This window comes from Triticum dicoccoides, chromosome 4A (assembly GCF_002162155.2).
Source record: "Triticum dicoccoides isolate Atlit2015 ecotype Zavitan chromosome 4A, WEW_v2.0, whole genome shotgun sequence".
NCBI classification, from domain to species: Eukaryota; Viridiplantae; Streptophyta; class Magnoliopsida; order Poales; family Poaceae; genus Triticum; species Triticum dicoccoides.
The window spans coordinates 105,046,671-105,074,342 of record NC_041386.1 but is presented as its reverse complement, the minus strand read 5'-3'; the positions used below and the strand labels follow the sequence as shown (position 1 = coordinate 105,074,342).

General features: G+C 41.3%; 1 protein-coding gene across 1 annotated transcript; it reads right to left on the bottom strand.

The window, feature by feature from the left end:
• Positions 1 to 18,662: 18,662 nt before the first annotated feature.
• On the bottom strand, positions 18,663 to 21,741 carry LOC119285266. The gene is made up of 3 exons (XM_037564507.1): positions 21,486 to 21,741; positions 19,090 to 19,691; positions 18,663 to 18,999 (listed from the first exon to the last, which is right to left on the bottom strand). The coding sequence occupies exons 1-3, from the start codon at positions 21,674 to 21,676 to the stop codon at positions 18,932 to 18,934; spliced, it is 861 nt and encodes a 286-aa protein (XP_037420404.1). The 5' UTR covers positions 21,677 to 21,741; the 3' UTR covers positions 18,663 to 18,931.
• Positions 21,742 to 27,672: the final 5,931 nt, after the last annotated feature.

Sequence of the window (27,672 nt, the reverse complement as noted above, 5' to 3'; positions counted from 1 at the left end):
AAGAATTTGATGAGCCCCCGGAATAGGGAATTAATCTCTTGGTTGAAAGAAGAATAAGAATTACATTATGCTTATCCTTCACCAATTTAGATTGGAGGCAAGCAACGGATTTGGCATACTACTTATTCTCGTTGAAAAGGATTAAAAGAGATATCGACAACTTGATAAGGTCTTCAACGAAACACCGGTAGGATTTGAAAAGCACGAATGCATAGATATGATACACGAAGGAAGAAGAATCTTGCACGAACCACCGTAAGAATTAAAATGAACAAAGAAAAGATAAGGAAGACAGCGGGAAGAATTAGAAAATGAATGAAGATGCTTGAGAGAATTTAGATACAAGGGAACGAAGGGATCACGAACTGATTAGAGATCACTTGATGCACCGGTAAGATTGGAGAATGACAACTGAAGGCTGAGAATGAATACACCTGAATTGATGGACTCCGGATAACAAATTGAGAAGACTCTTGAATTTCTCCGGATGGATAAAAAGAATTCTCACAATCGAACAATTATGAGAGAATGGCAACAAGCTAGAATCACGAATCTTGAAGAGAATGGAGCAAGATTGAGAGGAAAATCTACTTCAGTCCTCAAAATCCGAGAATGACAGCGAGAAACACCACCAAGACTTGTTGAGATACTCCGGAATGACGAATAGAAAGGTTGAGCCAACGGTGGAAAGAATTTGAAAGATCTTGGAGAAAAACATATGACAGATGATGAATCATTCTTACGTCAAACTTCGAATGATTTGGGAATAGCTCCGGGAAAATAGAAGAGTCAGGTAAGATCCTGGAAAAAGGCCTGTGGGTTAGGGCCCACTCAAAAGATACACCGTTGAACGATTACTTGAAAAGAGAGATTGCACCGGTTCAATTAAAAGGCTTGAATGAGATAACAACCTCGAAAGAGCTTGAAAGGATTGAGAATGGAAACAAATCTTCTGAGATATCTTGAGCACTCCGGAACAATTGAATAGCGAGAAATGACTGAACATGAGGTGCACCGGCAAGAGAATGTATTTGAAACGAGGAAATGATATGATCAACAAGGCTTGAATTGGTTCCACCGGAGAAGAAAAAGAATGAAGAATGATGAACTAGTAGAGCATCTTCTTGAGAACCACCGGGTAAGAATAGAGAAACTTCCATCAATAAATGGATAGTTGATTAAGAAATCTTAGTCCTTGAAGAAACAAGGGTGGGAGGGCGGGAAAAACAAAGGCAACTTGGAGACGGATGAAACAAACACCGTTGAGAAGAACTGATAATTGATCTTGCGAATGCCGAAGTGATCGGATCCACTTGAAGAGAAACACGCCGGTGAAAAGAAATTGAAATGACAAACTCGATGATCGAGAAGGATTAGTATTCACATAGGAATATGAGAACACCACTTGGAAAAGGTATGGAATCAACATTTGTCTTCGAAGCAACTCGAATACCACAACTCCAAAACAAAACAAAGGATTGGCTTGCAAAATAAGCCAGAACAAACATATGATAGAGATTTCGTCCGAAGTTTTCGTGGTGGGGCCTACACGGGCTCGATCGTACAGCACCATCATGTACAAGGCAGTGCACATGACATACGAAGCGTCCCTGAGTCGGCATAGCCAAGGACTCTTTAAGACACAACGAGACCACTATAAAACCAACCGTGAATAGGCGGACCACTAGACGTCGAACCCCAATTTCATATCATACATCTGTCGCAAAGATATCCTAAGAGCTACTTGATTTCCCACCTATGAAACTCCCGAACCTTTCCGGTTATGCAATCAGGTGTTGGGGATACAGGGGAAGCATAATATCTCACCCAAAACTAGCAAATCCTACATCCAGCTGTATCCATCCTTCAACACATAACCAAGAAACCTTCGAAAATCATCTACCTCAACCTTCGAAAAGCATCCATTATACAAGTTATGGCAATACTCCCGAACTCCCGCCCCAGTACTGGGTGGCGTCAAGGTTATCTCACCAACAAACTGCATAAAAGAGATTTTCGATGTCGGCGTACTAAACTCAGGTATTCCAGAACTGCAATGATAAAATTATGACGACAACACCTTGGAGCTCAACTCCCTGGGACACTTCCACAAAACCCCTGACAGGAGGCATCAAGACAATGTTCTCGTCACAAAACCATCGGAACGATTCCAAGATACCCGCATGATCCTAAAAAAAATTTAGTGAAATTTGAGAAGAGAAGAGTCAAAACTCTACATCAGGATGCCTTACCAGAGCGATGAGGAGACTGGGAAGTAAAAAGAATTCCTAAACTCTCCGATATATAACTCCTAAATGACTCAAAACATTTTTCTAGACACAACTCAGCCGCTAAAAACAATGAAGCAATGGGGCTCCTAAGGTCGGGGAAGGCTCTGATACCAACTTGTAACGCCCTCGATGCGGCTATATCTCCCACGTGTCGAAGCACGACTTAGAGGCATAACCGCATTGAAAGCAATGTCGCAAGTGAGGTAATCTTCACACAACCCATGTAATACATAAGGGAAAGAGATACATAGTTGGCTTACAATCGCCACTTCACACAATACATGAATAAAGCATTACATCATCCAGATACAATCAAGGTCCGACTACGGAACCAAAATCAAAGAAGAACCCCAAATGCGACAAGGTCCCCGATCGACCCCAACTGGGCTCCACTACTGATCAACTAGAATGAAACAACACAAGGACAAGATCTTCATCGAGCTCCTCCTGAGCTTGGTTGCGTCATCTGCACGGACTCATCGGCACCTGCAAGCTGGTTTTGGAAGTATCTGTGAGTCACGGGGACTCAGCAATCTCGCACCCTCGCGATCAAGACTATTTAAGCTTATGGGTAAGGTAAAAGGTATGAGGTGGAGCTGCAGCAAGCGACTAGCATATATGGTGGCTAACATACGCAAATGAGAGCGAGAAGAGAAGGCAAAGCACGGTCGATAAAAGTATGATCAAGAAGTGATCCTAAAACAACCTACGCCAAGCATAACTCCAACACCGTGTTCACTTCCCGGACTCCGCCAGAAAGAGACCATCATGGTAACACACACTATTGATTCATTTTATTTAAGTTAAGGTTCAAGTTATCTACAACCGGACATTAACAAATTCCCATCTGCCCATAACCACAGGCACGGCTTTCGAAAGTTCAAAACCCTGCAGGGGAGTCCCAACTTAGCCCATGACAAGCTCTCACGGTCAACGAAGGATATTCCTTCTAGCGGGAAGACCCGATCAGACTCGGAATCCCGGTTACAAGACATTTCGACAATGGTAAAAACAAGACCAGCAAAGCCGCCCGATGCGCCGACATCCTGATGGGAGCTGCACATATCTCGTTCTCAGGGCAACACCGGATGAGACATCCTACGAGTAAAACCAGCCCTCAAGTTTCCCCGAGGTGGCCCCGCAGTCTACTCAGTTCGGACCAACACTTAGACAAGCACTGGCCCGGGGGGGTTAAAATAAAGATGACCCTTGGGCTGGCCTAACCCAAGGGAAAAAGAGGCTAGGAGGCGAGTGGTAAAACCAAGGTTGGGCCTTGCTGGAGGAGTTTTATTCAAAGCGAACTGTTAAGGGGTTCCCATTATAACCCAACCGCGTAAGGAATGCAAAACCGGGAACATAACACCGATATGACGGAAACTAGGGCGGCAAGAGTGGAACAAAACACTAGGCATAAGGCCGAGCGTTCCACCCTTTACCAAGTATATAGATGCATTAATTAAATAAGATATATTGTGATATCCCAACAATTAAACATGTTCCAACAAGGAACAACATCTCCATGTCCCAACAAGGAACAAACTTCAATCTTCACCTGAAACTAACAACGCTATAAGAGGGGCTGAGCAAAGCGGTAACATAGCCAAACAACGGTTTGCTAGGGCAAGGTGGGTTAGAGGCTTGGTTCAACAATATGGGAGGCATGATAAGCAAGTGGTAGGCATCGTAGCATAGGCATAGCGAAAGAGCGAGCATCTAGCAAGCAAAGATAGAAGTGATTTCGAGGGTATGATCATCTTGCCTGAAATCCCGCAAGGAAGAAGAACGAGTCCATGAAGCAGGCAAACGGACGTAGATGAACGAATACTCACAAACGCGACGTTACCGGAACCAACCCGAAGAAGCAAACACCGGAAAGAAGCACACAACATAGTAAACAACCAACACATGAACATGGTATGATATGCGGGATGCGGTATGCGATGCATATGCATGATTTGACAAGGAATGCATGAACCTGGCCTCAACTTGGAAATCCAAGTGTGCCACTGGAAAGATGAGATGAAATCGCTTGAAAACGATATAAAGAACGCCGGAATTGGAGTTACGGTTTGAAAATGGCAAGCAATTTAAATATGACCATGGTCTGCGATTTACAGCAAGTAGCCATCTAAATGCAACAAGATAAACATGCTACAGCACCCAAACATGGCATCAAAATACATGGAAGGAATCCATACATGATGCTTAACAAAAGATGAACACTGAGCTATGGCTAATTCATCCATTAACAGGTTCAAACAAGCATGGCAAAAGTGCAATTGGTAAACAGATTTCAGACTTAGTGAAATTAACACTTGTCTGGAATTTCAGATCTGATAGCACTCTTTGGAGCATGAAAACAATATGCTACAGGACCTGAACATGGCAAAGTAAAGCATGGCATGGAGCTACTCAAAGAGCTTAACAAAAGTCCCTTAGTGACCTTGAGCCAAAAGGGATCAGAAAATACAATTGCAAGCATGTGAACATGGCAAAAGCATAATCAGGTTACAGACTTAGTGAAAACTGGAGCATGCTGAAACAGATATCAAGTAGGCATGTTTACGAGCTCGATGCACTCACTACAGAGCAAGTCATGACAAGCTAAGCATACACCCATCAAGATCGTGATCAAACGCTCTAGATGATGGAGAGGGTTTAGGTGGGTTTTGGGCCAAAATGGAGGGGTGTTGGGCTGCAACACACACGAGGCCTTTTCGGTCCCTCGGTTAACCGTTGGAGTATCAAACGAAGTCCAAATGGCACGAAACTTGACAGGCGGTCTACCGGTAGTAAACCAAGGCCGCTTGGCAATTCTCGGTCCAATCCGGAAATGTTTAATCCCCACACACGAAAGAAAGGTAGAAATGACCACCGGAGGAGAACGGAGCGCCGGAATGCAAAACGGACAACGGGGAAAATGCTCGGATGCAAGAGACGAACACGAATGCAAATGAAATGCACATGATGACATGATATGCAATGCATGAAACGCAAGCAATGACAAGGCAACAACAGCGAATAACAGGAAGACACCTGGCACATCGGTCTCGGGGCGTTACAGTGCGGTGGTCAAAACCTTTGGGAGATTATATAATGAATATTTACCGACCAAAAGAAGTATCATGGAAGAAAACGGAGTTCGGAGGATACACGAGGTGCCCACGAGGCAGGGGGGCATGCCCTCCACCCTCGTGGACGCCGCGTGTCCTTTTCGGACTGCTTCTTATTTTCCTATTTTCTTAAATATTCCAAAATAGAGAAAATTTGCTATTAGAACTGTTTTGGAGTCGGTTTACTTACTGTACCACATACCTCTTCCTTTTCGGAGGCTAAAACATTCTGGAAGGTGTCCCTTATATACTCCTCCTGGGTTATGGTTTCAATAACATTAGTTTCAACATTTATAGGATTACCTGAGATATAATGTTTGATTCTTTGACCGTTCATCACCCTCGAATTTGTGCCTTCGAAGTTGTTGATTTTTATGGCACCGGAATGATAGACCTCCTCGTTAACGTAAGGACCTTCTCATTTAGAGAGGAGTTTTCCTGCGAAAAATCTTAAACGAGAGTTGTATAACAATAAATAATCACCTACATTAAACTCACGTTTTTGTATCCTTTTGGCATGCCATCTTTTAACTTTTTCCTTAAACAGTTTGGCATTTTCATAGGCCTGGGTTCTCCAGTCATCAAGTGAGCTAATGTCAAATAGTCTCTTCTCACCGGCAAGTTTGAAGTCATAGTTGAGCTCTTTAATGGCCCAATATGCCTTATGTTCTAGTTCGAGAGGTAAGTGACATGCTTTTCCATAAACCATTTTATATGGAGACATACCCATAGGATTTTTATATGCAGTTCTATAGGCCCATAATGCATCATCAAGTTTCTTGCACCAATTCTTTCTAGATCTATTAATAGTCTTTTGCAAAATTAATTTAAGCTCTCTATTCCTCAGTTCTACTTGACCACTAGACTGTGGGTGATATGGAGATGCAATTCTATGATTAACATCATACTTGGCAAGCATTTTACGAAAAGCACCATGAATAAAATGTGAACCACCATCGGTCATTAAGTATCTAGGGACTCCAAACCTCGGAAAAATAACTTCTTTAAGCATCTTAATATAGGTGTTATTATCAGCACTACTAGTTGGAATAGCTTCTACCCACTTAGTAACGTAATCAACAGCAACTAAAATATGTGTATACCCATTTGAGGAAGGAAACAGACCCATATAATCAAAGCCCCAAACATCAAATGGTTTAATAACAAGTGAATAGTTCATAGGAATTTCTTGACGTCTACTAATATTACCAATTCTTTGACATTAATTGCAAGACAAGACAAACTTACGGGCATCTTTGAAGAGAGTAGGCCAATAAAAACGGATTGCAATACCTTATGTGCAGTTCTATCTCCAGCATGGTGTCCTCCGTAAGCCTCGGAGTGACACTTGCGTTGGATCTATTCCTGTTCATGCACATGTACACAATGTCTAATAACACCACTACGCCTTGTTTATAAAGGTGTGGGTCATCCCTGAAGTAATGTCTTAAATCATAGAAAAACTTTTTCTTTTGCTGGTATGTGAAACTAGGTGCTATAAATTTAGCAATAATGTAATTAGCATAATCAGCATACCATGGAGTAGTACGAGAAGCATTTATGACAGCTAATTGTTCATCAGGAAAGCAATCATCAATAGGTAGTGGGTCATCAAGAACATTCTCTAACCTAGATTAGTTGTCTGCAATGAGGTTCTCAGCTCCCTTTCTATCTATAATATGCAAATCAAATTCTTGTAGTAGGAGAACCCATCTAATAAGTCTAGGTTTAGCATCTTTATTTTCCATAAGATATTTAATAGCAGCATGATCGGTGTGAACAGTTACTTTAGAATCAACAATGTAAGGTCTGAACTTATCACAAGCAAATACAACTGCTAAAAAATCTTTTTCAGTAGTGGCATAATTTCTCTAGGCACTGTCTAGAGTTTTACTAGAATATTGGATAACATTTAATTTCTTATCAACTCTTTGTCCTAGCACAACACCTACATCATAATCACTTGCATCACACATAATTTCAAAGGGTAAATTCCAATCAGGTGGCTGAACAATAGGTGCAGAAATCAAGGCTTTCTTAAGTATTTCAAATGCTTCTACACAATCATCATCAAAGACAAAAGGAACATCTTTTTGTAAGAGATTAGTCAGAGGCCTAGAAATTTTTGAGAAGTCTTTAATGAACCTCCTATAAAAACTGGCATGACCAAGGAAACTTCTTATACCTTTAATGTCTTTAGGAAACGACATCTTTTCAATAGCATAAACTTTAGCTTTATCAACTTCAATACCTCTTTCAGAAATTTTATGCCCTAAGACAATACCTTCATTAACCATAAAGTGGCACTTCTCCCAATTCATGACAAGATTAGTTTCTTCACATCTCTGCAAAACTCGATCAAGGTTGCTTAAGCAATCATCAAAAGAAGTTCCATATACGGAGAAATCATCCATGAAAACCTCAACAATCTTTTCACAAAAGTCAGAGAATATAGCAGTCATACATCTTTGAAAGGTAGCAGGTGCATTGCATAAACCAAAAGGCATACGTTTATAAGCAAAGGTACCGAAAGGGCAAGTAAAGGTGGTCTTTTCTTGATCCTCTTTTGACACAAGTATTTGAGAGAAACCAGAATAACCGTCTAGAAAGCAAAAATGTGTATGTTTAGATAATCTTTCTAGAATTTGATCAATAAAAGGTAAAGGGTAATGATCCTTTTTAGTAGCTTTATTTAATTTGCGGAAGTCAATTACCATTCTATAACCTGTAACAATTCTTTGTGGGATCAATTCATCTTTATCATTAGGAACAACAGTAATGCATCCCTTCTTAGGGACACAATGGACATGACTTACCCACTGACTATCAGCAACCGGATAAATATACCTGCCTCCAGAAGCTTTAGTATTACATTTCTTACCATTTCTTTCATCTTAGGATTTAACCGTCGTTGGTGATCAACAACCGGTTTAGCGTCCTTCTTCAATTTTATTTGTGCTGGCATAGAGTGGGACTAATACCCTTAAGATCATCAAGAGTATATCCAATAGAAGCATGGTGCTTTTTCAGAGTTTTCAATAATTTCTCTTCTTCCTGCTCTGAAAGCTTAGCACTAATAATGACAGGATATATCTTCTTTTCATCAAGATAAGCATATTTAAGAGTATCAGGTAATGGTTTAAGCTCAAACACGGGATTGCCCTTGGGTGGAGGGGGATCCCCTAGAATTTCAATAAGCAAGTTGTGTTTCAAAAGAGGTCCCTATTTAAAGAATACTTCATCTATTTCCCTTCTTTCATTCATAAACATATCATTTTCATGGTCTAGCAAATATTGTTCTAAAGGATCATTAGGAGGCACAACAATAGAAGCAAGACCAATAATTTCATCTTTACTAGGCAGCTCTTTATCATGGGGTTGTCTATGAAATTTAGCAAAATTAAAATCATGAGACATATCCCCTAAACCAACTGAAACAATATCCTTTTTGTAGTCTATCTTAGCACTAACAGTATTCAAAAAGGTTCTACCAAATATAATGGGACAAAAGTTATCTTGTGGGGAAGCAAGAACAAGAAAATCAGTAGGATATTTAATTTTCCCACACAAGACTTCAACATCTCTAACAATCCCAACAGGTGAGATAGTATCTCTATTGGCAAGCTTAATAGTAACATCAATATCTTCTATCCCAGCAGGTGCAATATCATGCATAATTTCTTTATATAAGGTATAAGGTATTGCACTGACACTAGCACCCATATCACATAAGCCATGATAACAGTGATCTCCTATTTTAACAGAAACAATAGGCATGCCAACAATAGGTCTATGTTTATCTTTAGTATCAGGTTTAGCAATTCTAGCAGGTTCATCACAAAAGTAAATAACATGCCCATCAATATTATCGACCAAGAGATCTTTAACCATAGCAATACTAGGTTCGACTTTAATTTGCTCAGAGGGTGTAGGTGTTCTAGTATTACTCTTACGAACCACAGTTGAAGCTTTAGCATGATCCTTTATTCTAACAGGGAAAGGTGGTTTCTCAATATAAGCGGTAGGAACAATAGGATCAACATTATAAGTGATAGTCTTTTCTTCAACTTTAATAGGTTCAACTAATTTTACTTCGATAGGAGGATGATATTTAAACTACTTATCCTTAGGGAGATCAACATGAGTAGCAAATGATTCACAGAAAGAAGCTACTATCTCAGAGTCAAGTCCATACTTAGTGCTAAATTCACGAAAAACATCGGTATCCATAAAAGATTTAACACAATCAAACTTAGGCGTTATACCTGACTCCTTACCTTTGTCGAGTTCTCAATCTTCATACTTGCGTTTAATTCTTTCCAATAAATCCCATCTGAATTCAATAGTCTTCATCATAAAAGAACCAGTACAAGAAGTATCGAGCATGGAGCGATTATTGAGAGAAAGCCGAGCATAAAAAAATTGAATAATAATTTATCTTGAGAGCTCATGATTGGGGCATGAATATAACATTGACTTAAGCCTCCCCCAACCTTGAGCGATGCTTTCTCCTTCACGAGGCCAAAAATTAGATATATAATTACGATCACGATGAACCAGATGCATAGGATAAAACTTTTGATGAAATTCCAATTTCAATCGGTTGTAGTTCCATGGTCCAATATCATCGCATAGCCTAAACCATGTCAATGCCTTTCCCTTCAAATATGAAGGGAAGACCTTCTTCTTGATAACATCCTTGGGCATACCTGCAATCTTAAATACTCCACAAACTTCATCCACATAGATTAGGTGCAAATCGGGATGTAATGTTCCATCTCATGTAAAAGGATTAGCTAGCAGTTTTTCTATCATACCCGAAGGAATTTCAAAGTAAACATTTTCAGTAGGTTCAGTAGGGGTGAAGATACCCCGAACAAGCCCCTGAAAGGATTACTTTCCATAGTAACTAGTGAGAGTAAATTTCAGCACACTATATAATTTTTTCCTTACCAAATTCCACTTAATTACCAAAGGCGCTTCACTCCCCGGCAACGGCACCAGAAAAGAGTCTTGATGACCCACAAGTATAGCGGATCTATTGTAGTCCTTTCGATAAGTAAGAGTGTCGAACCCAACGAGGAGCAGAAGGAAATGACAAGCAATTTTCAGTAAGGTATTCTCTGCAAGCACTGAAATTATCGGTAACAGATAGTTTTGTGATAAGGTAATTCGTAATGGGTAACAAGTGATAAAAGTGAACAAGGTGCAGCAAGGTGAACCAATCCTTTTTGTAGCAAAGGACAAGCCTGGACAAACTCTTATATAAAGGAAAGCGCTCCCGAGGACACATGGGAATTATCGTCAAGCTAGTTTTCATCATGCTCATATGATTCACATTCGTTACTTTGATAATTTGATATGTGGGTGGACCGGTGCTTGGGTACTGCCCTTCCTTGGACAAGCATCCCACTTATGATTAAACCCTCTTGAAAGCATCCGCAACTACAAAAGAAGTATTAAGGTAAACCTAACCATAGCATGAAACATGTGGATCCAAATCAGCCCCTTACGAAGCAACGCATAAACTAGGGTTTAAGCTTCTGTCACTCTAGCAACCCATCATCTACTTATTACTTCCCAATGCCTTCCCCTAGGCCCAAACAATGGTGAAGTGTCATATAGTCGACATTCACATAACACCACTAGAGGAAAGACAACATACATCTCATCAAAATATCGAACGAATACCAAATTCACATGACTACTTATAGAAAGACTTCTCTCATGTCCTCAGGAACAAACGTAACTACTCACAAATCATATTCATGTTCATAATCAGAGGGGTATTAATGTGCATAAAGGATCTGAACATATGATCTTCCACCAAATAAACCAACTAGCATCAACTACAAGGAGTAATCTACACTACTAGCAACCCACAGGTACCAATCTGAGGTTTTGAGACAAAGATCGGATACAAGAGTGAACTAGGGTTTGAGAGGAGATGGTGCTGGTGAAGATGTTGATGGAGATTGACCCGCTCCCGATGAGAGGAGCAGTGGTGATGACGATGGTGACGATTTACCCCTCCCGAAGGGATGTTTCCCCAGCAGAATAGCTCCGCCGGAGCCCTAGATTGGTTCCGCCAACGTTCCGCCTCGAGATGGCGGCGCTTCGTCCCAAAAGCTTCCGTCTGATTTTTTTCAGGGCAAAAGACTTCATATAGCAAAAGATGGGCACCGGAGGCCTGCCAGGGGGCCCACGGCACATGGGGGTGCCCAGGGGGTAGGGCACGTCCCCACCCTCGTGGATGGTGGGCGGCCCCCCTCTGGTGCTTTCTTCGCCCAATATTTTTTATATATTCCAAAACTGACTTAGATTCAGGACTTTTGGAGTTGTGCAGAATAGGTCTTTAATATTTGCTCCTTTTCCAGCCCAGAATTCCAGCTGCCAGCATTCTCTCTCTTCGTGTAAACCTTGTAAAATAAGAGATAAAAGACATAAGTATTGTGACATAATGTGTAATAACATCCCATAATGCAATAAATATTGATATAAAAGAATGATGCAAAATGGACGTATCACATGCCGATGCATAGGAAGAGATTTAGACTTCGTCATTGCTTGATATATGTTGCTTTGTTCTCACTACTAAATGCCAAATCATTGCTAATTAAAATTGGCTTTGATATACCTTGGGATCCGAGTGGATCCATTACTTAAGCACTTTATGCCTAGATTAATAGCTTTAAAGAAAGTGCTGCCAGGGAGACAACCCAGAAGTTTTAGAGAGTCATTTATTTTTTGTGGAGTGCTTTTATAAAGTTTAATAACAAAAAAAATATAAAGGGGAACTTAAAACTTCACAAAAAGAAAAGTGAAAGTGAGATAGACGAGCACCGTGGAAGCGGGAGCTAGCCTTGAACTTTGTTCATGCACATGGAAACTTTGTGAATCTTAATTACAAAAACTTTTCAACAAAAATAATTATCCTCTTGTACAATTCCATTGTATTATAAAAATAATGTGCCAAGATTTTCCTTCAGGATGATTAGATTGCTTGTTGGTTTGTGCCATGCAAAACAAAAACTTTGGCTGTAGTGCGTGATTTTAGATTTTTTTTAACTGGAACGTCAAATGGTTCTGAAGCTTTTTGCACTATCTTTCTATACAAAATGTTTATATTTCCTAATTTTTTCAGAATTTTTGGAGTACCAAGTGAATGTTTAGATTACTATAGACTGTCCTGTTTAAGACATATTCTGTTTTTGATGCATTGTTTTGATGAAACTATCGATTTTTATCTGTGGTATAAGCCATGAAAAAGTTATATTACAGTAGCTACAATGCAAAAATAAAATTTGAATTGGTTTGCAACAGTACTTAGAGTAGTGATTTGCTTTATTATACTAACGGATCTTACCGAGTTTTCTGTTGAGTATTGTGTGGCTGAAGTGATCAAAGATCGAGGAGGTCTCAATATGAGGAGAAGAAGGAGAGGCAAGAGCTCAAGCTTAGGGATGCCCAAGGCACCCCAAGTAAATATTCAAGGAGACTCAAGCGTCTAAGCTTGGGGATTCCCCAGAAGGCATCCCATCTTTCTTCAACAAGTATCGGTATGTTTTTGGTTTCATTTCGTTCACATGATATGTGCAAATCTTGGAGCGTCTTTTGCATTTAGTTTTTCCCTTTTTCTTTTATGCACCATGTTGGTATGAGATAGTCCATGATTGATTTATAGAATGCTCATTGCACTTCACTTAAATCTTTTGAGTGTGGCTTTATAGAATGCTTCATGTGCTTCACTTATATCATTTGAAGTTTAGATTTTCTGTTTCTCTTCACATGGAAAACCGTTGTTTGAAGAATGCTCTTTTGCTTCACTTATATTTGTTAGAGCATGGTCTTTTGTAGAAAGAATTAAACTCTCATGCTTCACTTATATCTATTTAAAGAGTCAACAGGAATTGGTCAATTGCATGGTTAGTCATAAAATCCTACATAGAACTTGTGGATCACTGAATATGATATGTTTGATTCCTTGCAATAGTTTTGCGATATAGAGATGATAATATATGGGAGGTACTAGTAAACGGTTGTGTTTAGTAAGAATATTGGTGTTAAGGTTCGTGATTCCCGAAGCATGCACGTATAGTCTCTCGTTATGCTATGATTTATTATTGATTGTATTCCTTATGAGTGGCAGTCGGGGATGAGCGATGGTCTTTTCCTATCAATCTATCCCCCTAGGGGCATGCGTAGTAGTACTTTGCTTCGAGGGCTAATAAACTTTTGCAATAAGTATATGAGTTCTTTATGACTAATGTGAGTCCATGGATTATACGCACTCTTACATTTCCGCAATTTGCTAGCCTCTACGGTACCGTGCATTGCCCTTTCTCACATCGAGACGTGGTGCAAACTTCGCAGGTGCATCCAAACCTCGTGATATGATACACTCTATCACACATAAGCCTTATTATATCTTCCTCAAAACAGCCACCATACCTACCTATTATGGCTTTTCCATGGCCATTCTGAGATATATTGCCATGCAACTTCCACCGCTTCTATTTGATAACTTGAGCATTCATTGTTATATTGCTTTGCATGATCATATAGTTGACATAGTAGTTGTGGCTCAGCCACGGTTCATCATTTTTCATACATGTTACGCTAGATCATTGCACATCCTGGTACATTGCCAGAGGCATTCATATAGAGTCATATTTTGTCATAGGTATCGAGTTGTAATTTTTATTTTCTTTTGAGTTATAAGTAAATAGAAGTGTGATGATCATCATTATTCATTTTTAGAGCAGTGCCCCAATGAGGAAAGGATGATGGAGACTAGGATTCCCCCACAAGTCGGGATGAGAGTCCGGACAATGAGAGAAAAAAATATAAAAAGAAAAAAAGAAATATAAAAAAGAAAGAAAAAAAGGAAAAGAAAAAATAATAAAATAAATAAACAAAGAGAGAAGGGGCATTGTTAGTATCCTTTACCACACTTGTGCTTCATAGCACCATGTTTTTCATATGGAGAGTCTCCTATGTTGTCACTTTCATATACTAGTGGGTATTTATCATTATAGGGTTAGATCACGCCCACTTAGTTTTCATATTGAGCTTTCATACACTTATAGCTCTTACTTAGTGCATTCGTTGCATGGCAATCCCTACTCCTCACGTTGATATCAATTGATGGGCATCTCCATAGCCCGTTAGTTAGCCGCATCGATGTGGGGCTTTCTACTTTTTTGTCTTCTCTATATTTACCCCCATCATTATACTCTATTCCACCCGTAGTGCTATATCCATGGCTTGCGCTCATGTATTGCGTGAGAGTTGAAAAAGCTGAAGCGCGTTAAAAAGTACGAACCAATTGCTCGGCTTGTCATCGGGGTTGTGCATGATAAATACTTTGTGTTAAGAAGACAGAGCATGACAAGACTATATGATTTTGTAGGGATAGCTTTCTTTAGTATTGATATTTTGAAAGACATGATTGTTTGTTGGGATGCCTGAGTATTGATATCTTAATGTCAAATTATAGACTATTGCTTTGAATCACTTATGTCTTAATATTCATGCCATGATTAGATATATGATCAAGTTTATGCTAGATAGCATTCCACATCAAAAATTATCTTTTTTATCATTTACCCGCTCGAGGACGAGCAGGAATTAAGCTTGGGGATGCTGATACGTCTCCGTCGTATCTATAATTTTTGATTGTTTCATACCAATATTATACAATTTTCACATATTTTTGGCACATTTTTATATGATTTATTAGACTAACCTATTGATCCAGTGCCCAGCGCCAGTTCCTGTTTTTGCATTTTTTTTGTATCGCAGAGTATCCATATCAAACGAAGTCAAAGTGCAATAAAATTTCATGGAGAATTATTTTGGAATATATGTGATTTTTGGGAGTTGGAATCACCGCAAACGGAGGCCCACGCAGGGCACAAGACACCGACGCACTACCCCTGAGCCAGGCGCGAGGTGATGGGTTGTGCTCACCTCGTATGTCGGTTGGGGCTCTACTTCGTACGCAAGGAAGCTTATATCCAGAAAAAATCGTGTTAAAATCTCAGCGCAATCAGAGTTACGGATCTCCGAGAATATAAGAAATGGTTTTTGGCCAGATCTGGGGAACGCGAAACAGAAAAGAACAGAGAGGGAGATCCAATCTCAGAGGGGCTCCCGCCCCTCCGCCGCCATGGAGACCATGGACCAGAGGGGAACCCTCCTCCCATTTAGGGGGTAGGCCAAGAAAGAAGAAGAAGAAGAAGAAGGAGGGGGGCTCTCTCCCCCTCGCTTCCGGTGGCATCGGAGTGCCACCGGGGTAATGATCGGGACGGCGATCTACATCAATAATCTTGCTACCGTCAACACCAACTTTCTCCCCCGCTGTAATCTCTACTTAAACATGGTGCTCAACTCCATATATTATTTTCCAATGATCTATGGTTATCCTATATTGTTTGAGTAGATCCATTTTGTCCTATGGGTTAATCATGATCTTGGTTGGTATGATTGTATATTTTATTTATGGTGCTGTCCTACTGTGTCCCCCGTCTCGCGCAAACATGAGGGGCCCTCGTCGTAGGGTGTTGCAATATGTTCATGGTTTACTTATTGTCAGTGTTGCGGGGGATGACAATAGCCTAAACGCGGATAGGTGGGCTATGGTGTATGGGAGTAAAGAGGACTTGATACTTAATGCTATGGTTGGATTTCACGACCTTAATAATCTTTAGTAGTTGCGGATGCTTGCTAGAGTTCCAATCATAAGTGTATATGATCCAAGTAGATAAAGTATGCTAGCTCATGCCTCTCCCTCATATAAAATTACAAGAATGATTACCGGTACTTGTTATCGATTGCCTAGGGACAAATAACTTTCTTGTTGACAAAAGCTATTTACTTTTATTACCTTGCAATTTATCCATAGTTTTATTCTCTCAAAGTACTCATAGTTTTATCCTTGCAAAATAGTTTCATACTTGTTTCCAGTAAAGCAAACGTCAAATGTGCGTAGAGTTGTATCGGTGGTCGATAGAACTTGAGGGAATATTTGTTCTGCCTTTAGCTTCTCGTTGGGTTCGACACTCTTATTTATCAAAAAAGACTACAAATGATCCCCTACATTTGTGGGTTATCAAGACCTTTTTCTGACGCCGTTGCCGGGGAGCAATAGCGTGGGGTGAATATTCTCGTGATTTTTGGATTTTTAACCAGGCCCTCTTGGCTTGCCAAGCTTGGCGCATCCTCTCGGCCCCTAACATTCTATGTGCTCAAGTCATGAAAGCTCGCTATTTTTCTAATGGACGTCTTGAAGATACTGTATTCACAGGTAATGCTTCCCAGACGTGGCAATCTATTGTTCATGGTCTTGATTTGCTCAAGCAGGGAATTATATGGCGAATTGACAATGGTGAGTCGGTGCGTATTTGGCGTGACGCATGGATACCCCCCGGTTGTGCGGCGGCCTATCTCTCCTAAGAATCGGTGTCGTCTTCGCTGGGTGTCTGAACTTCTAGATTCAAACGGCGCTTGGAATGTACAACTGCTTCAACAATATTTTTTTTCCAGTGGACGTTGAGGAGATCATAAAAATCAGGGCATCTCCTGGCGAGGGGAGGACGTTCTCGCTTGGGCACGAGAGAAAAATGGTACCTTCACTGTTCGAAGTGCGTACCGTTTGCGTTGACAGATCATCTTTGACCATCTTCAATTGCAACAAGCATGGCTCCGGATGGACGACGAGTCATCTGGGCAAAAATTTGGGGATGCCCTGTTCCCCCAAAGGTGCGCACTTTTGCTTGGCATCTCGCTACAAATTCTCCGGCAACATGGTCTAATAAGCATAGTCGTCATATGGAGGAATCCGACATTTGTCCAATTTATGCATGTGAACAAGAGGATACGTACCACGTGTTCTGTAGGTGCCCGTTTGCGCTAGCTCTTTGGAAGGCTATGGCCGATGTGTGGCGTATCCCAGATGTCAACAAGGTCGTGAACACTGGCCCTGAGTGGCTCTTGGCGCTAATTGCTGATCTTGAGGGGGAAGAACGTCTTCGCCTTCTGATGTTGTTGTGGCGTTGTTGGCATGTACGAAATGAGGTGGTCCACCATAAGCCGGCGCCACCGATTAAAGCATCTCGTCAGTTTCTACAGAGTTATGTCACCTCCCTTCTTGGAGTGCAGCAGTTCCGGCAGGGTGATTTTGCAAAAGGGAAAATGGTGATAGATGAAGGTGCACATGGGAAAGCCACACTGCATGTGATATCAAAACAAAGAGAGGTCAAATCATGGGCTCTCTCGCCGATGGGCTAGGTGAAACTCAATGTAGATGGGTCGTATTCTGAAGCGGACAATAATGAAGGTGTTGGGATGATTCTAAGGGATGACACTGGTAGCATAATATTCTCCACGTGCAGGTTCCTGCTTACCTGTTCCATCGCCCTAGAAGCTGAGGTTCTAGCATGTATGGAAGGTATTTCGCTTGCTCTTGAGTGGAGCTCGGCCCCTTTCATCCTTGAGACAGACTGTTCAGTTGCAGCGGCAATGATACAAGAGCATGGTACTAATAGATCATCGATGGCGGCTTTGATCGGTGAAATCAAGTGTTTACTCAAGGAGATAGAGAGTTTAAAATTGTTGCTATATCTCGTGATCAAAATGTACTTAGTCATAGACTTGCCCAGCTGCGGCGTTCTTCTCCACGTGCAGCTGTCTGGTTGCGCTCAGGTCCTGATGAGATTGTAAGCCTTTGTGGCCAAACCACTCATTAATATAATCTCTTTTACCCGCAAAAAAAATACACCCAAATAGGCAAAAAAAAAATGCCCCCAAAACAGCACCCAGGCCTAACGTGCCTGGCGTGTCGACAGGCCGGCCTGATTAGCAAAGGGGCGATGCCTGGGCCTGAGGGCGTGGCACGCGTGCCGTGCCTGGGCCTCGATCGATAAGCACAGGCCGTGCCATGCATCCCGGGAGGACAAGGAGGTGGGGACAATGGCAGCTAGGGTTTCGCCCTCCCGAAGGACAACTCTGCATCATACATGGTGAGATAGAAGACACCGGCTGATATGCACGCTCCCAAATAGGCCATGTCGTCAAGAATTCAAGATTGACAGATTTCAACCTTCCAAATAATTTCCTAGTAACTGCTATTTTCACTCGCAACAAGTCTAGGCAGGCCGATGATCACCAATAGCCTAATCTATAATTCGACATCCAATTCTGGAATATGGCTTCCTTACAGATCCATTCAGAACACTAGCAGATGAAAGGAACACGGTGCTTAGAATTCCAGATTTTTCATTATTCATAACTTCATAAGATATACACAAACATGGCAGATTTGGAGCCAAGAGTCGATGGTCACTCAAGGTACGGCTTTGAAAAAGGAAACATATATATATACATTGCAGTGTCAAGACTAAGGTTAAGAAAATACAGAATTGACTCCAATGGTAGGCCCGACTTGCATTTGCTTATTCATGATAAGTTAGGATGCAGAACATTTTTCAACACTTCCAAGGCAGCAAATTCTCTGTTACGGTCACGCTAAAGCATGAGTTTTGAGAAGTACTGCTCGAATTCTTGATCGATGGTTAGCTGCTTCTTCTTCTCCCCTGATTTTGATTGCCACATGCACAGTGTTAGTATCCACATATATAGGCAGCAAACAGATGCAAGCAGAAGTCCATGCGCGAGTGCTTTACCATTCTTGCCTGCTGGCAAAATCATGAAATCATCGATGCCATTCGAGTAAAGCGTCTCATCCATGATACGATCAGCAGAACCATCGACACCACCACCTGCTAGCTCATTCATCACATAGCAGATTTTCAAAATGTCATCATCGTATGCTTGCAGCAGCAAACCTGAGCCATCATGCTCCAGGTGTGGCCTCACCCAGCTGTCAGTCTCTTTGGTGCCATAGCTATGAAAAGAACTGTAAGTGTCCAATGAAATGCTGTTGCTTGAGCTGCTGGATGCAGATGCCCATTTTCTCACAGACCGGCTCTCAATTCCGTTTATGGAGTCGACTTCGATGCAACCACCTAAAAGGCTTTGAGTATTCTCACACGAGTCCAATCCCTTGTAAACATTGACCATGTCCACATTACAGTTCTTGTTGATGAAAATGTCATCACCTCCTAAGCTTTCTGTTCTTGCAGTCTCATCCTCCTGTGAAGTTGGTCGGTCCTGAAACTTGTATTTCAGCGATGACAGCCTTGTGTCACTGAGGTCATACTGTGACTTTCTTTTCTTAATTGGACTGTCAATGGGGTAAATTTTCTTCACGCTGTTGGAGCTGGAACTAAACAATAGCAATATAGTACGAGATATTATTACAAACCTAAATTTTATTTGCACATAACAGTAAGCATTAACCGATCAAATAGCCAACACAAAATATTCTCTATCTGTGAGAAGCAAGAGTATTTATCAGCACTTACAAGTAAAACAAGTGTGATTCACCACTCCTACTCTCCCATTTTGGTCGGTACTTTATTTAAGAATTCTAAAAATATTCCCACCAAGCAAAACAGGAAACCAGTTTTACAGAACCAATATGAAACTCACAATGTGAGGTGGAGGCCCAGAGTTTTTTTGAGAAATCACCGGGGGAGGAGTCCCACCACCTGAATATATTACTTTTTTTTCGAAACGGAGGCAAAAGATTTGCCTCATCGATTAATTAAGAAGAAGAGAGTTGCCGAATATATTACTCAAAGTGGCCATTATGCCACCGGTGGAGGCCCAGAGTTAAATGCACTATAGTGTTTTCCTACTTGACAAGTGATTTTCTCATTTCGTTCAGCCACCACACTAGCTTTTCAGTCTCTTGTAATGATCCAATTTCCAAACATGTCCAATAATTGTGATCAAGGTAAGGCCGCATCCGGCATTATGGTGTATTATGATATTCCAGCTTTTCAACCAGTTTTGGGCTATTTACCTTTTGGCTAAATAAGTTTTATGCAAGTTTGAGATATGAAAAATCTGAATGGCAGGCATCAGAACTACACCTTGCCAATTTCAAATGCATACAAATCCAAATCTACATGGCTGTGTGCATCCTATGATGCAGAGGCCGGGTAATCCTCTTTTCGAAAAGAAAAAAAACAAATCCATATCTATCCAATAGGATTTCAGGTTGCTACATGCGTCAGGTTCATGTACCTCAACATCTCTACATATTTACATGAATTTCTATCCAACATCTTACACACGCAAGATATTTTGGTTAATCTCTCAAGAAATAAGAAAAAATATGATATTTTGGTGAAGATTTGCGTTATCACAGCAGACCAGCGAACCATACCAATGTGGTAACATGTCATCTAGACCATGAACGATTAATCCCAGTTACCAAATTGACTTTCTCCGGTGTAACCTTGTGCATGACCAACCTAGTATAGGCCTATTTACATGCACGCAACACCTTAGAAATAAAGTTGGAGGTGCTGAGTATCTGCTACGAAGTGTCAACTGCCATCTCTTTCCAGAGAGGCAAAATGAAAGACGCAGAGAAAGTACTGTAACTAACATCCAGAAAGGGAAAACCTTATCAGCTGGCCGTTCAATACGGAATGCTAACCGCTTGCTTTCAGTGTACGCCGGCTTAACTCCAACCTATTAGTATTGCAGTATTTTATTATCCACCGGAACACAAATTCTGCCTAACCTTGCGCAGCTACCCCCGTCACAGTCCCCACATATTTTCTTGGCAAAGTTCACCCGCACTCCTCCAATCCACCCAATCGTGAGCTTAAACGCAAACTAGCAAGCCAAAAACGCAGTAAGAAACACGCGAAACACTTGGCTTTCCACTTGAATTTGGGATAAGACAAGACCACCGGTTATAACCAGCTACAGTGGCAGAACCTCGTAATCGATCCCCCATTTTTTCGGATGGAAATTTCAGTATCTGGCCAGGGCCGCATCCAAGCACTCTGCCTTAGCTATGCGATCACCCGGTAACCGAAGCAGAGGAACAGAAAACATGGTCAGATCAACGAGCTTCAACTAATGGCCGGCGAATCAGCACAGCGAGCCAGTATGTATTGTCGGTCCAGGATGGAGGAGAGGAAGAGGGCGTCTCACTCACCAGCCTCCGAAGCTTTCGGTCTTCTGGTTGGTGGAAGCCGCCGCCGCAGCCGCCTCGTACCCTGCCATCCCACGGCCTCCTCCGCCGTGATCCATTTGAGGCAGAGTGGGGCAGAGGACAGGGGTGTGGCAGTATCTTCTCAAGTGGCGGTGTGGCTTTAGGAAATGGAGAGGAGAAAGGACTGCGCACATATGTCGATGGTTTTGGCTGCGGCCTTTCGCATGTCACCGGGGCCCCGCTGATTCGGCAACGCCTATCGGGTCTCGGGCGTCGGGATATAGGCTGCGTGGACGGAGTAGGAGGGGCACTGGTTGGTGATGTGTGCTTTTCATTCATTTTGCGGAGCTAAAACAGCCGGAGCTCGAGGTCCGATCAGAGAAGATCCTGGCACCCACGTGACGCGCACGGGAAGCCCATGCTGTCGAGAGAACCATGGAATGGAAGAGGGTATGACGGACCGTCACAGATCCAAAGGCTCCAATTTTTATATGCCATCTAAATAGCACGGATCTCTATGCCACTCCTAGGTGCTTGAAAAGAATCGCATATTACAAATTTTATCTCCAAGTCAAATATACACAATGTTTGATCATGTTATGAAAAAATTTATCAACACCTACAATACCAAATTAGTATAATTAAATATAAAATTACATGTATTTTCATAATAGCTACTATCTCTTATTTCTCCCGCAAAAAAACTACTATTTCTTATTGGACCTCAATAAGTCCCGAACGTTCGGAATTTAAGCATGCTAATCCGAACTCTTTTCATGGCAACTTTAGTTAAGGCAATGTTGACAAACATGGCAATTTTCTGACAAAAAATCAAACTGAAACAAAGTTGCTGTGTGTTAACAACTAAAGTTGCCACCTCGCAGCAACTAAAGTTGCCATAAAAAAACATTCAGGATGACATGCTTAAATTCCGAACATTCGAAATTTATATATTTCGTTCTTATTTGGTTCGGGAGGTAGTATTTTTATACCCTATGTCCGGGCATTGGATGTCATATTCACTTCACTAGATTTTGACACATGTACAATCTAGAAGACTTCATGGTTGAGCTTAAACATAATGCACAAACCTCATTCTCAGATGGAGGGAGTATTTGCAATGAACAATATGCACAAACCACATCATATACACTTCTCATTTGTTCTAGACTCTTTCATACTTTTTTTTCAAACTTTTGTTCTAAAATAACTACCATTCACACATTAGTTTATAACGTTTTTGTTCAAGGCTATGACACGTTCATATAATATATTTGTATTTGAAAATGCAATGCCAGCTACTCAAAACTGCAATATCATGTAGCATTATACTATGTAGTCTACGATATTTGTAGAATTAATTTGACTTTGAATGGGATGAACTACCAAAATTAAATCGACATCTATGTCATGCATATGACTTCAAACTTACATGTTTAGTGAAGGAAATATGCCCTAGAGGCAATAATAAAGTCGTTATTTATATTTCCTTATATCATGATAAATGTTTATCATTCATGCTAGAATTGTATTAACCGGAAACTTAGTACATGTGTGAATACATAGACAAACAAAGTGTCACTAGTATGCATCTACTTGACTAGCTCGTTAATCAAAGATGGTTAAGTTTCCTAGCCATATACATGAGTTGTCATTTGATGAACGGGATCATATCATTAGAGAATGATGTGATTGACATGACTCATCCGTTAGCTTAGCACTACGATCATTTAGTTTATTGCTATTGTTTTCTTCATGACTTATACATGTTCCTATGACTATGAGATTATGCAACTTCCAAATACCGGAGGAACACTTAGTGTGCTATCAAACATCACAACATAACTGGGTGATTATAAAGATGCTCTACAGGTGTCTCCGATGGTGTTTGTTGAGTTGGCATAGATCGAGATTAGGATTTGTCACTCCGATTGTTGAAGAGGTATCTCCGAGCCCTCTCGGTAATGCACATCACTATAAGCCTTGCAAGCAATGTAACTAATGAGTTAGTTATGGGATGATGCATTACGGAACGAGTAAAGAGACTTGCCAGTAACGAGATTGAACTAGGTATTAAGATACCGACAATCGAATCTCGGGCAAGTAACATACCGATGACAAAGGGAACAACGTATGTTGTTATGCGGTCTGACCGATAAAGATCTTCGTAGAATATGTAGGAGCCAATATGAGCATCCAGGTTCCACTATTGGTTATTGACTGGAGATGAGTCTCGGCCATGTCTACATAGTTCTCGAACCCGTAGGGTCCGCACGCTTAACGTTCAGTGACGATATGTATTGTGAGTTATGTGATTTGATGTACCGAAGGTTGTACGGAGTCCCGGATGTGATCACGGACATGACAAGAAGTCTCGAAATGGTCGAGACATAAAGATTCATATATTGGAAGGTTATGTTTGGACATTGGTAAGGTTTTGGATAGGTTTGGGCATTTTTCGGAGTACCGGGGGGTTACCGGAACCCCCCGAGGGGCTAATGGGCCTTCATGGGCCTTAGTGGAAGAGAGGAGGAGGCGGCCAGGTGGAGGAGCGCCCCCCCCCCCAAGCCCAATCCAAATTGGGGGGGGGGGCTTTCCTTCTCTCCCTCTTCCTCTTTCCTTCCCCTCCTAGTTGGACTAGGAAAGGGGGGAACCTACTCCTAGGAGTAGGATTCCCCTCCTTGGGGCGCGCCCCATGAGGTCGGCCGGCCCCCTCCTCCCCTCCTTTATATACGGGGGAGGGGAGCACCCCATAGACACACAAGTTGATTTCTTAGCCGTGCGCAGTGCCCCCCTCCACAGATTTCCACCTCGGTCATATTGTCGTAGTGCTTAGGCGAATCCATGCGTCGGTAACTTCATCATCACTGTTACCACGCCGTCGTGCTGACGAAACTCTCCCTCGGCCTCAGCTGGATCTAGAGTTTGAGGGACATCACCGAGCCAAACGTGTGCAGATCGCGGAGGTGACATGCGTTCGGTAGTTGATCGGTTGGATCGCGAAGACGTTCGACTACATCAACCGTGTTACTAAACGCTTCCGCTTTCGGTCTACAAGGGTACATGGACACACTATCCCCGCTCGTTGCTATGCATCTCCTAGATAGATCTTGCGTGATCGTAGGAATTTTTTTGAAATACTACGTTCCCCAATAGTGGCATCCAAGCCAGGTCTATGCGTAGATGTTATATGCACAAGTAGAACACAAAGGGGTTGTGGGCGTGGGTATATACATATTGCTTGCCGTCACTAGTTGTTTCTTGATTCGGCGGTATTGTTGGATGAAGCGCCCGGATCGACATTACATGACCACGTCCATGAGACTGGTTCTACCGACGTGCTTTGCACACAGGTGGCTAGCGGGTGTCAGTTTCTCCAACATTAGTTGAATCAGATTCAATGAACAAGGTTCTTTCTGAAGATCAAAAAGCAATCACTATACCACATTGTGGTTTTGATGCGTAAGTAAGAACGGTTCTTGCTAGAAGCCCGTAGCAGCCACGTAAAACTTGCAACAACAAAGTAGAGAACGTCTAACTTGTTTTTGCAGGGCTTGCTGTAATGTGATATGGTCAAGACGTGATGATATATAAATTGTTGTATGAGATGATCATGTTTTATAAAAGTTATCGGCAACTGGCATGAGCCTTATGGTTGTCACTTTATTGTATGAAATGGAATCGCCATGTAATTGCTTTACTTTATCACTAAGCGGTAGCGATAGTCGTAGAAGCAATAGTTGGCGAGACGACATCGACGCTATGATGGAGATCAATGTGTCAAGCCGGTGACGATGGTGATCATGACGGTGCTTTGAAGATGGAGATCAAAGGCACAAGATGATGATGGCTGATACGTCTCCAACGTATCTATAATTTTTGATTGTTCCATGCTATTATATTATCTGTTTTGGATGTTTAATGGGTTTTAATATGCACTTTTATATTATTTTTGGGACTAACCTATTAACCAAAGGCCCGGTGCAAATTGTTGTTTTTTTTGCCTATTTTAGTGTTTCGCAGAAAAGGAGTATCAAACGGAATCCAAACGGAATGAAACCTTTGTGAGGATCTTTTTTGGAACAAACGCAATCCATGAGACTTTGAGTGGAGGTCAAGGAAGCAACGAGGTGACCACAAGGTAGGAGGGCGCGCCCCCCACCCTCGTGGGCCCCTTGTGGCTCCACCGACCTACTTCTTTCGCCTATATATACTCTTATCCCCTGAAAACATCCAGGGGAGCCACGAAACCACTTTTCCATCACCGCAACCTTCTGTACCCGTGAGATCCCATCTGGGGACCTTTTCCGGCAATCTGCTGGAGGGGGATTCGATCACAGAGGGCTTCTACATCAACACCATAGCCTCTCTGATGATGTGTGAGTAGTTTACCACAGACCTTCGGGTCCATAGTTATTAGCTAGATGGCTTCTTCTCTCTCTTTGGATCTCAATACAAAGTTCTCCTCGATGTTCTTGGAGATCTATTCGATGTAATTCTTTTTGCGGTGTGTTTGCCGAGATCCGATGAATTGTGGGTTTATGATTAAGATTATCTATGAACAATATTTGATTCTTCTATGAATTCTTATATGCATGAATTTTTTCACCCACAGTAATTCATGCTATCTTGAGAGAAGCCACTAGTGAAACCTATGGCCCCTGGGTCTACTTTACATCATATTAATTTCCCGTCAACTAGCTATTTATGTCGCTGTTTATTTTGCAATCTCTACTTTCCAATCTATAAAACAAAAATACCAAAAATATTTATCTTATTATCTTTATCGGATCTCACTTTTGCAAGTGGTCGTGAAGGGATCGACAACCCCTTTATCGCGTTGGTTGCAAGGTTATTATTTGTTTGTGCAGGTACTAGGCGATTTGCGTGTAGTCTCCTACTGGATTGATACCTTGGTTCTCAAAAACGGAGGGAAATACTTACGCTACTTTGCTGCATCACCCTTTTCTCTTCAAGGGAAAACCAACACATGCTCAAGAGTTAGCAAGAAGGATTTCTGGCGCCGTTGCCGGGGAGATCTACGCTCAAGTCAAGACATACCAAGTACCCATCACAAACTCTTACCTCTCGCATTACATTATTTGCCATTTGCCTCTCGTTTTCCTCTCCCCCACTTCACCTTTGCCATTTTATTCGCCCTTTTTCGTTCGCTTCTTTTCGCTTGCCTCTTGTTTGCTCATGTGTTGGACTGATTGTTTGTCGCAATGGCTCAAGATAATACTAAATTGTGTGACTTTTCCAATATCAACAATAATGATTTTATTAGCACTCCGATTGCTCCTACTATCGATGTTGAATCTTGTGAAATCAATACCGCTTTGTTGAAGCTTGTTATGAACGATCAATTTTCTGGCCTTCCTAATGAAGATGCCGCTACCCATCTAAACAGCTTCGTTGATTTGTGTGATATGAAAAGGAAGAAAGATGTGGATAATGATATTGATAAATTGAAGCTATTTCCGTTTTCGCTTAGAGGTCATGTTAAAACTTGGTTCTCTTCTTTGTCTAAAAATAGTATTGATTCATGGAATAAGTGCAAAGATGCTTTCATCTCTAAGTATTTTCGTCACGCTAAGATCATCTCTCTTAGAAACGATATTATGGATTTTAAGCAACTTGATCATGAGCATGTTGCACAAGCTTGGGAGAGGATGAAATTAATGGTACGTAATTGCCCTACACATGGTTTGAATCTATGGATGATTATACAAAAAAATATGCTGGATTGAATTTTTCTTCTAGAAATCTTTTAGATTCGGCTTCGGGAGGTAATTTTATGGAAATCACTTTAGGAGAAGCTACTAAACTCCTAGATAATATTATGGTCAATTATTCTCAATGGCACACCGAAAGATCCACTAGTAAAAAAGTTCATGCTATTTAAGAGATTAATGTTTTGAGTGGAAAGATGGATGAACTTATGAAATTGTTTGCTAATAAGAGTGCTTCTTCTGATCCTAATGACATGCCTTTGTCCACTTTGATTGAGAATAATAATGAATCTATGGATGTGAATTTTGTTGGTAGGAACAATTTTGGTAACAACGCGTATAGAGGAAATTTTAATTCTAGGCCGTTTCCTACTAATTCTTCTAATAATTATGATAATTCCTACAACAAATCTTATGGAATTTTTAAGAAGATGCCCTCTGATTTTGAGACTAGTGTT